The sequence below is a fragment of the Anabrus simplex genome, chromosome 1, assembly GCF_040414725.1.
Source record: "Anabrus simplex isolate iqAnaSimp1 chromosome 1, ASM4041472v1, whole genome shotgun sequence".
Lineage (NCBI taxonomy): Eukaryota > Metazoa > Arthropoda > Insecta > Orthoptera > Tettigoniidae > Anabrus > Anabrus simplex.
The window spans coordinates 1,052,560,450-1,052,572,629 of record NC_090265.1 but is presented as its reverse complement, the minus strand read 5'-3'; the positions used below and the strand labels follow the sequence as shown (position 1 = coordinate 1,052,572,629).

At 40.3% G+C, this 12,180-nt stretch overlaps 1 protein-coding gene across 4 annotated transcripts in view; it reads left to right on the top strand.

Moving 5' to 3' along the window:
- The window catches only part of Cp190 (centrosome-associated zinc finger protein CP190), a 153,558-nt gene that overhangs the window by 113,969 nt on the left and 27,409 nt on the right, over window positions 1-12,180 (top strand). For 3 of the 4 annotated variants that reach the window (XM_067137076.2, XM_067137077.2, XM_067137078.2), the window contains exon 3: window positions 6,878-7,008. In XM_067137076.2, the coding sequence (XP_066993177.2) occupies window positions 6,878-7,008 (131 nt within the window). Of the gene's footprint in view, window positions 1-2,282; window positions 3,667-6,877; window positions 7,009-12,180 lie in introns of those variants that run through there. The other variant, XM_067137079.2, reaches the window with a different exon arrangement.

The following is a 12,180-nucleotide window of genomic DNA, read 5'->3' as shown; positions in this document are numbered from 1 at the left end:
TGAATAGGTGGAATCTCCTTATCAATTATTTCAATTTTAATTGTTATAATTATTCTGTACTTGTTGCATACGATCCAGAGAGGAGAGCAAGGCATCCTTCATTGTTTGTGAGGACTTCGGTGTACGATATACAGATCCGATGAGGAATTTATTACTACCGCACGTAATTTCTACCCACACGGCTTCAGCTGTCGTTTCCAACTCAGGACGTCTAGTTGGATTACACTCTGGTTTTGCGGCAATTAGAACTCCGCCTCCTGTGGTTAGAATGCGGTCCTTACGGAACAGGAGGAAAGAATCTGGTAGCACTTCTGAGTCATTAATTGTGTCTGAAAGCCATGTTTCACTGATACACACAACAGAGGGATCTAGGCTTGAGAGTGAAGCGAGAATATATTATTTTCTACCTGGACGTAAAATGCTGCGTGCGTTAAACGCAAAGAGAGTTAGATTATTATTTACAAGTCACTGGTATTGGTAAAGAAAGAGTTCGTTAGTGGCGGCATTTCGCATTGCCTGCAAGTCCACGTTCTTCCTCCCTTCTTTAATTTCCTGTATTCTGAAGTAGAAATTTGTGCACATGTCCTGTGACTACTTGATGAACAATTATTACAGTTTACAAATAGTTGATTACGATGCCCGCTGCTTTCACATATTGTACAGTGCTGAGGTCCGGGGTTCAATTCAATGTCTCCAATTAGCGCAAGAGTTAGGCACCACAGTGGCCGCCCAGCAATTGGAAGTCTGACAACTCTGTCTTCCCCATTGCGACGCGGTCGCCCTACCACCAGCAGCCCAAGGCTTTCACTGCCACACCAAGTGAGACACTTAAGAGAACATTTCTCACTTACCAACAGTTTTTCCAGTAGATGAATCTTTTTCAAATCACCACAAGACTTGTCCGAATGCACTGTTACACTTTTCGCGTACGTCACGGCACTTTTTATCAACAAAACTATGATTAATGCACGGAGAACACTTGTAACGACCAGCATGCACGCTGCCATCTTGCCAGTAGACTTTATAAGCAGCATAATAAAAGTATATATATATATATTGTCATCAGTGTTATTAGACTTCGGTCACATTTTTATGAATGTTAATATTTCACCTACTTTACAGCATGCCCAGACAGCCTGCTGACCAGGTGGGATTGATGTTCCCATATGTAGGTAAAGGCATAAATGTTTACTGGACAGTCTGTATTTCTGTAGCTGCCTATTTCTGAGCATTGGAAGCTAGACTTTGTTTAAGCACATAACTTCTTCCTTGTGATTAAAGTTGTTGGAATGCTACTTTATTTTTCACCTCTGGACAGGTATTGAACTGGCTGGTGGTAACCAGCACATGTTTCCATAATCTTTTTTGTATAATCTAGAAAGATTAGATATAACTTAGATACCATATCTACAACAGATTTCTCAGGTTGGTTCAGACAACAGCGACATGCATGTTCTTTTTCCTCATGTCAATATTACATTCAGCAGTTCCTACTTATACCTTAATGCAAGGACAAGAAATGAGGTAAACTTGCTTAACTGGGGGTAATCCTTTGGATAATTGCTGAGCTGATTTTTGTGTTGAGAAGACGGCATTGATTCTGTTTTGTTTCAGGGCTTAACGGGTTGGGTTGGGTTGGGTTGGGTTGGAAAGGGACTGTATGTCAGGTATTTAGGCTGTTATTTCCTGTTGGGGGAGGGGGTATTCCTTTGGGCAGTGTGAAGGCAAAGAGATTTCAATGTTTCCTGCTTAGCTGTTGCAAAACAGTTCTCAGTTTTGGTAGAGTAAAAGTAAAGTTTGAATTACCCCATGGAGTGATCAGTCAGAGTCTTAAGTACTGCCTGCTTCTGTTTGTTTAGATGTGTTGATTTTCTGTTAACAAAGTGGGGTAAATAGTGGCCATTTCTCCTAATCATATTGTCTATAATGGTAGCTCATTATCTTTCATACTTGTCTGTTGCTAACTGATAATTGTGATGAACATTACTGACATGTTGAAACTTCAGCAGGTTTTCTTCTCCATGTGACCAGATAACAAATGTGTCAAATAAATTAACAGTTTCACAGGCCTGAGTTCAGTTGTCTCTATGCAGACTGTTTGAAATTCTCCACAGTTTGTAATGACTGGGTTTTGGTGGCTGCCCATTGAGACTCTGTCCATGTGCTCATGATGTCTGTTGATGTAAGAAACATCATCTGTCAGTGGCATTTTTGTGAACACCGGCACTGTGCTAAAACTGTGATGTCCTTGGCCTTCTCCATCAAATAAGGTAATTGCACCATGTGCTCAGAATTCTTGTTGTAAGATTCTATGGGCCCACTGCGATGCTTTAGTTGCTTCGCTAAGTGCTTGGATAATCATTGGCACTGATATTGGGATGTAGTGGAATGCCAGCTTATGGACCTTCGGAAAAGCGTAAGAATGTGGTAGAACTTCATTAGAGATAAGCAGAAATTAGTCCTTGAGGTATATCTTCCACAAGTGACAATTTCTTTGGTGTTCTGTTATTGTACATCATTAGTACTATTAATACTCCGTAGCCAAGCACTCCATCAAGCTACTGCATCACATTCAGCATTCAGATTCTTATATTAAGAATTCTGAACACTTTGTGCAACTACTTTCTGAGATGGCATAATTGACAAGGACATCATGATTAATTTCAATACACTTTGTCAATTTACTGGAGTACCAATGAACAGCTCTATTCTTCAGGTTACCAATATATCCTTGGTTCATATAATAGCTCTCATCAGTCACTGCCTACAAGTGACATATCTCCTTTGGGATGGCACTTTGGGCTGTGAGCAGACAAATGTAATCTTGATGTACAGCCTAGCCAACTTCTTCATTTGAAATTTGAAGTTTGTTGTAGAGATGGTTGAACACATACCTATGAAGTTTTACATCTCATTGACACATTGGTTCTATAGTCGCATGGAGATGAAAATCTGCTAAAGTTTGAGCAGCATGTCCATAGGGTCCACCACAATCAGTGACCGGCTCCATTGCTAAATGGTTAGCGTGCTGGCCTTTGGTCACAGGGGTCCCGGGTTCGATTCCCAACAGGGTCAGGAATTTTAACCATCATTGGTTGATTCTGCTGGCCCGGGGCCTGGGTGTATGCGTCGTCTTCATCATCATTTCATCCTCATCACGACGCGCAGGTCGCCAATGGCCGTCAAATCAAAAGACCTGAATCTGGCAAGCCGAACATGTCCTTGGACACTCCCGGCACTAAAAGCCATACGCCATTTCATTCACCACAATCAGTAGGCAATAGAGAGGTAGAGAGATGATGATCTACCTTTCTAGGTTCTGTTCAGGAGAAATGGCCACCTCTTATCCCACTTTGTCTAAAGAACAACACACAGACAAAAACCTACATGAGGCCTCCAACAAGCAGAAGCAGACTACTTAAAACCTGTGAACAGTTCCTTGAGGTAGTGTGATCTGTACTATTCTTTAAAAAATTGAGCATTATTTTGTAAGAATTTGCAGAATGGAATATACCTTAAGAGTCTCTCTTCCCTCACATCACCCTTAGGAAGACTCCAATCCTCAAGAAATAATGGCCTAAATACTTTCCGACAGGACCAGTACAGTCCTGAAGTGCCACACTGTCTTAACCACTGCTTCAAAAATAACACATCAGTTTTGCTCAGGTAAGTGCCAATGTACCTATCTTCACTTCTGGAGTTCACCTCATTTCATGCCCTAATATGAAGGTGTATACAGGGGTCTCAAACCCTTTGGGTCAAATTGAAACAGGTGATAGTGGGTCCACAACCGATTATATTGAGATAGGGAACCAATGGTTGGAAATGCATATTTATTGTGTTATGGCCATGCACAGCGTACACCACATAACAACAGCTTAGCTCATAGTAATTGTTCAGCCATGCGGTTAGGAGCGCGCAGCTGTGAGCTTGCATCTGGGAGATAGTGGGTTCGAGCCCCACTGTCAGCAGCTCTGAAGATGGTTTTCAATAGTTTCCCATTTTCACACCAGGCAAATGCTGGGGCTGTTCCTTAATTAAGGCCACGGCCTATTCTTTCCCACTCGTAGGCCTCTCCTATCTGATCGTCGCCATAAGATCTATCTGTGGAAGATAGGAAACTTAAAAGGGTCCACCTTTTCAATACAAAAATGTTATAGTTTAATTTACAACATATATTTACACTTGGAACTAGTTTCGACGCTGTTTGGCGTCATCTTCAGGCAAAATGTGGGAAATAGGCTAGCATGTAGACATTTATATTACACAAGGCGTTATATTAAACAATACACATCTTACAGGGAGATAAAAACAGGGACGAATATAGAAACAAATGAATCGTTGAGAAAGCAAAAGTTATACATATTAAAAATAACCTTAACCACACATCTTGCCGTGTGAAAATATTCGCCTTGAATGATTCCTGAATACAAAACGCACGCGCACACATTTCTGAAGAGCCAGCAGGCAGGAAAAAGTAAAGTGAAACCTTAAGAGTTCTTCTGAGAAGAGTTCATCATTTTTCTATGTTCCGACTAATTAATGAAGTTTCCCTTGAGCTCCTGATAAACATACACAACAGGAAATTCTCCTTCACTCTCAACAATAGCTATAAAGACCAACGGTAAATTTCATTTTAAAAATTGTGCAGAGACGTGAAGGCATGATCTTGAACATGATATAACTTCTTCATTTAACCCAATTTTTTACACAAGGTGTTACATTAAACATTACACTTCTTACGAGGAGATAAAATCAGGGACGAATATAGAAACAAATGAATCGTTGAGAAAGTAAAAGTTATACATATTAAAAATAACCTTAACCACACATCTTGCAGTGCGAAAATATTTGCCTTGAATGATTTCTGAATACAAAACGCACGCGTACACACTTCTGAAGAGCCAGCAGGCAGGAAAAAGTAAGGTGAAACCTTAAGAGTTCTTCTGAGAAGAGTTCATCATTTTCTTTATGTTCGGACTAACTAATGAAGTCTCCCTTGAGTTCCTGATAAACATACACAACAGGAAAATCTCCTTCACTCTCAACAATAGTTTCAGTGATATTCACCGGTACATTTTTCTTCCCCCAGATAGTTACCTTTACAGAAGATGGTCCAATGTCCACCTCCTGCTTGAATAATGCCTCGCATCAATGTCTCATGGCCTTGCGAACACGATTATAAACTCTAGAAGTATTGCATATTTCCTCACAACCTACCACAATTCTGTTCCAAAGGGATTCAATATCAGGCACTACAGACGAATACACCAATTATTTTGAATAGCCCCCACAAGTATAAATCGAGAGGGTTCAAACCAGATGAGGGTGGAGGCCAAGCAATTTGGCCACTTCTACCTATCCATCGATCAGGAAACGTTCGATCCAAGTATCGGTGAGCCGTATGACTGAAGTGTGCAGGAGCATCATCATGCAAGAAGTGAGCTTGTTGATGAGTGACAGTTGGAGTGTCTTCATAAATATGAGATATGGTGTTTTCCAGGAAGTTTGTGTACGCCTGCCTGTAAGTCTGTTTACATGTACATAGTATCCAACTAACCAATCACCAGTGGTACCGGGCCACGTGTTACGTGAGAACAGTACTTGGTGATGAGATGGAACAATTGCCTGTGGGTTTTCATATGCCCATATATGCTGATTGTGCAAGTTTGTAATGCCATATCGTGTGAGCTGTGCTTCATCTGTGAATAATACTAAGGCAGGATTTGTAGCACACTGCTGCAAGAACCACTGGCAGAACATAACTCATGCAGGGAAATCTGCTGGTGACAGGCCCTGTACACATTGCAAGTGATAACGGTACAACTGTTGCTCTCCTCCTCTACATATGGAATTGTAGATCTTGGGTCATCCCCTATCCAAACCAGGAGATGTAAACTTCCCATATTGCACAGGTGGCATTGGAGACATTCAAATGTCCTCCAATCTGGACATCTTCACTGTGGGTACCTCTTGTGGTGCAAACAGTGAGCCAGCGCAGCGGTGCCGTACCATGCATGAAGTGCACTTCTGCCAGCTCCTGATTTGTGTACATTTTGCACAGTCAAATGCCAGACACAACACTCAATATACCCTTCGTCTCAGAATTAACCGTTAATAATAATAATAATAATAATAATAATAATAATAATAATGTTATTTGCTTTACGTCCCACTAACTACTTTTGCGGTTTTCGGAGACGTCGAGGTGCCGGAATTTTGTCCCGCGGGAATTCTTTTACGTGCCAGTAAATCTACCGACACGAGGCTGACTTATTTGAGCACCTTCAAATACCACCGGACTGAGCCAGGATCGAACCTGCCAAGTTGGGGTCAGAAGGCCAGCGCCTCAACCATCTGAGCCACCCAGCCCGGCGAATTAACTGTTGAAGTGTCCTGTTAATATCTTCTGTCATGGCTACTATCTGTGGGAAGAAAAGCGTTCCAGTGAGTATCCCTGTTTCGAAGGCCATAACTAGGAAACCAAGCATTTCTGGACACGTGTTGTAAATTAACTTTTTTATTGTCTTCATATGGGGAATACATACCTGAAATTATGCCCTCAGTTTTTGAAACACCCTGTATAAGAAGCCATCAGTTCCATCTGATCACCATTCTCACTGGCCAAGTCCTGAAGTAGAGCAGGTGATCTTTGACCAGAATGCTAGTATGACTTAATAGCCTGAAATATAGTAACACATGTCTATTAGATTGAAGTGTTTAATGTCTCTACTTATTGTACATTTCTTGCTTTGTTATTTTAAATATCTCAGTGATGTTCAATTGTTTCAACACGGGCTACAGATACATTTATTGGCCAGTTGTAGCAAATTTCAATCTGATTTCTATGTATACTATATCTGTCTTTCACATCTAGGTACATCGTCTGGTACTTAATGCGTGCACAGAATATTTCCAAACCTTGGAGAAACAAGGCAGTTGTTCTGGAGATTGTCTCATTCATATGCCTGGTGATTTACAAGCTGATGTGGTGGTGCCAATCATCAAGTAAGTGAACTGCATACAGTGATTTTATTACTAAAAGTGACTGCAAGCAAACACAAGATATAGATTCATAAAACACTAGTAGATACCTGCGGTCTAGGGGTAGCGTGCCTGCCTCTAACTTGGAGGCCCTGAGTTTGATTCCTGGCCTGGTCCTGAGAGTTGGTTTGAGGTCCACTCAGCCTACATGATTACAGTTGAGGAGCTGTCTGACAGTGAGATGGCATCCCCAGTCTAGAAAACCATGAATAATGGCGTAGAAGATTTGTTGCACTGACCATGTGTCACCTCGTAATCTGCAGGCCTTCGGGCTGAACAACGGTCACTTGGTAGGAAAATTCTCATCAGGGCTGTACTGCCATGGGTTTTGGCAGTAGATACCCAGCTATTTTCTTTTAGCTGTGTAGTAGTGTTTTATGAATTTGTATTTGTATTCAACAGACTGAAAAGAAGTATGGTTCCAGTATGTGGGACATTCACCAGGATTACTTGCTTTGAGAATTGGAATAGATCCAAAGGAAAGTAGCACAATTTGTTCTTAGTGATTTCTGGCAAAAAGTAATGAATACAGTATATATATAACCTTTATAGGCTTTTTAGTCTGTCGAACATAAATATAACACTTAGAACATATAAAATAAAATGGCTTCTTTTTTTTCTTTTTTTTCTTTTAAGTAGTGTTACAAAAATTGTGCATGCTTTGAAGTGAGAAGATTTGGAATAAGGAGACAAGCTGCTGGACTAAGTGTTATGTTCTAAGCTGTCAGTGCAGAGAGAGCATGGAATGACATTGATAGATGAATAAGCTTGAGTGGATTTTTGGAAAATAGGAAAGAAGACAAATTCAATTCAAGAAGACAAATTGAGAAAAATATTCATTTATAAGAAGGAGAATTAGGGATTGGAATAATTTAGTAAGGGAGACATTCAGTAAATTTCCAGCTTCTTGGAAATAAGTTTAAAAAAGACAACGTAAACAATTGATAGGGTATCTGCCACTTGGGTGACTGCCCTAAATGCAGATCAGTGTTGATTGATTGATTGATTGATTGATTGATTGATTGATTGATTGATTGATTGATTGATTGATTGATTGATTGATTGATTGATTGATTGATTGATTGATTTAAAGGCTATTTTAAAACTAGTCATTTAATAGACCTAGATAGGCTTCCATAATTTTCACTCGTCAATTAGCGCTTCTTCCTGATCCTCCCCATCTTATAGATACCGTTCTTCATCAGACGTAGAAACTCTGCTCCAAGTTTGAAGACCTAGATCTTTGAGAGCCCTGTTGGAATTATGTGATTCTTCATGTATTGATAAATTAGTATGGGAAGATGGTATTTTTTGAGACTGCCTTCACATGATGGGCTTCTACCACTGGCACTTTAATGACCTGTTTTCAAAGCAATGTATAATCTGCATCCCAGCTTCTCTTAAAATCAATAGCAGCTGAAAGAAAATTAAACACATAGCATATTTTGCTTTTGGATGCTATGAACGAAATTTCTGCCTGGCTACTATTGTTTGTGGTGTTAAGTGAATAATTTGGAATATTTCCACCTAATTTTGTATTTTCTGAAATTGTTTAAGAATCGGGAAAATCATCCGAAATTTCAAAGGACTTGCAACACTGCTCCGCTATTTACTCTACAAAATTAAGTCGCACATCAGTAAAGCATTACAGTTCAAACTCCATTAAATTATATGATTTATTAATTAATTAGTACTCATTAAACATTCCCTAAATCTCTTCTAACCCAATTTAAAATGCTAAAATAATAATAATAATAATAATAATAATAATAATAGACTACAGGCACGGTTCTGTGAAAGCCGATGACGTCACTGGAGCATGATGTAATGGAAAGTTACTGGTAAACAAGACAGCTGGCATGACATCAAGGATGAAACATTGCACTCCTGTTTATCTGAACTAGTAAGGAGAGGGGAAGTGTAAGAGGAGTACTTCATCAAACATTTCAACAATTGTTAGGAGGGTATACTCAGAAATTTAACATAAAGTGTTTCTACACTAGCTAATAATAATCATTAATTAATAATAATATAGATCTCTTGTATCTGTCATCTACAAAATTTTATCAGCATGTCTCTTGCATAGAACACAAAAACAATTAAAACCGTACTCAAAATGCAAGCTCTCGAACCCCTCATATGCACATTTGTAGATTTCAAAACGGCTTACTATTCAATCACCAGGCCCTCACTGTTCCAAATTCTAGAAGAGAGGGGACTAGATACCAAAAACTCGAGAACTCGTAAAACAAACACTGAGTGGCATGAAATCTAAAATGAAATTTATGGGGGAAATCTCAGAACCCTTCGACATTCAAACAGGCGTGAGTCAAGGTGATGACCTGTTTTCTCTGCTCCAAGTTTGAAGACCTAGATCTTCGAGAACCCTGTTGGAATTATGTGATTGGAAGCCAATCCGACTGGGCTTTCCCAAAGATAACCTCTACATACCATACTTCACTTTTGCAAATGGTCTGGTGATACAAACACATGAGGAGACCGCTGTTAAACAACTCGAGATACATAAGGAAAGTGCTGGAAAGGTTGGGACTATGGATATCGTTCAAGAAAACTAAATTCTTATGTTCAAAGACAGATATCAAGAGCCTGAGAACAAAATATGGTACAATTGGCAGGGTCCCCGACTTTGAATACCTCGGAGAATTTATTGAACCGACAGGCCTTGAAAAGATCTCGTAACATACTAGTCTCCCAAAAATTAAAAAAGCATTAAGGTTAGTCCAAGACATCTACAACAAAAAAATCCCTGCCAAGACATACAAAAATTCAGCATTACAACACAGTCACAAAACCAACCATCCTTTATGCGAGTGAAACACTGGTTCTCAACAGAAAACAAGAACTGCTTGGCTGAGTGGCTCAGACGGTTGAGGTGATGGCCTTCTGACCTCCAACTTGGCAGGTTTGATTCTGGCTCAGTCCGGTGGTATTTGAAGGTGCTCAAATACGTCAGTCTCGTGTCAGTAGATTTTCTGGAACGTAAAAATTCCTGCAGGAGAAAATTCTGGTACCTCGGCATCTCCGGAAACCAAAGAAGTAGTTAGCGGGAACATAAAGCCAATAACATTATTAGACTACGCACGACTCAAATATATTGATTTACTTAAAACCTTACTACAAGTAGAGTAGCCCAATATTTGTGAAATTTGGAATTCCTTGTGATAAAACTATGTACATGCAGATAATTTCATAATTGTTTCACATTGCCAGGCTGAGTGGCTCAGACAGTTGAGGCGCTGGCCTTCTGACCCGAACTTTGCAGGTTCAATCCTGACTCAGTCTGGTGGTAATTGAAGGTACTCAAATACGTCAACCTCATGTCTGTAGATTACGGGCACGCAAAAGAACTCATGTGGGACTAAATTCTGGCACCTTGGCGTCCCTGAAAATCATAAAAGTAGCTAATGGGACAAAGAGCCAGTAACACTATTATTATTATTATTATTATTATTATTATTATTATTATTATTATTATTATTATTATTATTATTAGCCAGTCCCGCGGTGTAGGGGTATCTTACCCGGAGGCCCCAGGTTCGATTCCCGGCCAGGTCCGGGATTTTTACCTGCATCTGAGGGCTGGTTCGAGGTCCACTCAGCCTACATGATTACAATTGAGGAGCTATCTGACGGTGAGATGGCGGCCCCGGTCTAGAAAGCCAAGAATAACGGCCGAGATGATCCGACGTGCTGACCATACGGCACCTCATAATCTGCAGGCCTTCGGGCTGAACAACGGTAGCTTGGTAGGCCATGATCCTTCGGGCCTGTTGCGCCATGGGGGTTTTTTATTATTATTATTACTATTGTTATTTCTTTCAAAGGTGTGATGGCCATGTTCTCTTCATGCAGGTGATCCTTTTTGATGTATATCCCATAGCATTTTGTTGTGTTAATTTCAAGACCTATCTCATTGAACAGTTGGATAGCATAGTTTGCAAGTGTCAATACTGAACTGCTGCAGTTCCCTATGATAACTATGTCATCTGCAAACCCCATGACTGTTAACCACTCATGTTCTGGACTGAATGGACGGTATAGTGAGACATTCTCGAATTTTCACTCAGTTCATCCCTTACATGATTTATTGAAAGATTGAATAGATTAGTGATAGTGGCTCCCTTTGCACGGCTCCCTTTGTGATGCGCTCTTCGTATTTGAATCCTTGTCACGTCTGTTTGTAAACTAATGATAATATTACTACGGTTAGAGGGAACCTTTGATGTTCTTAAGATTTCCTCTGGGCATCTCTGGCCTACATTGTCAAATGCCTTCTGTAAATCTAGAAATATGGCCAACGCATCAAGTTTTCTAGACTTGGTGTCGCAGAGAATCTAATCGAGTAGAGCCATATTGATGTGCATACCCGAGGAGGTTGTGAATCTCCTCTGATCATCATTGAGGTTGATGAATCCTGGAAGTCTTTGGTTGAGAGCTCTCTGTATCACGCTATGAATTACATAGATGCCTCCAGTTTCTTGGGTCAGTAGTTTCACCACCTTGTAATCACGACAGTCCTAGCTTGGGCTTGTGCAGTGTTAAGAAAACAAGGTGGAACTCTTTATGTTTCGCAGAGAACGTCCCCCGCCCCCATCCCACGTCTTCAAAAGAAAATCTCGACTGTTCATGAGAAGTCTTCTACAATGATGAGGGTTTGAATTCAAGAATGCCTTACCGTTGGAGCTGTAGTGGTATGTTCGTTCGTCACCAGGTGGCTCACTGTATGCTGTCGCAGCACTCCAAGCAGAGGGCTGATGACAACATTCAGCTCCAATTAAGATGTTCTATCACACCTTATGTACGTGAGAAGTATCAGAGAGGTCATGAGACCCATTCCTCATTGGTTAAGTTGCAAAAAATGCCAACTAGTTCAAAATATGTGTTTGTTATTTACACAGACATTTTACAGGAACTTGTTAGGAGGGATTTCAATCCAAAAGCTGATTGGCAACAAGAGTGGAACAGTGTAGCTCCGATTCAATGGCAGACACTGTTCAATTATAAGAATCTTCCAGCTGGCTTTGATTTGCCCCGCAAGACATGGGTAGCCCTCAACAGCGTACGTACTAACCACGGGAGATGTGGATCAATGTTGTTTAAATGGGGAATGAGGTC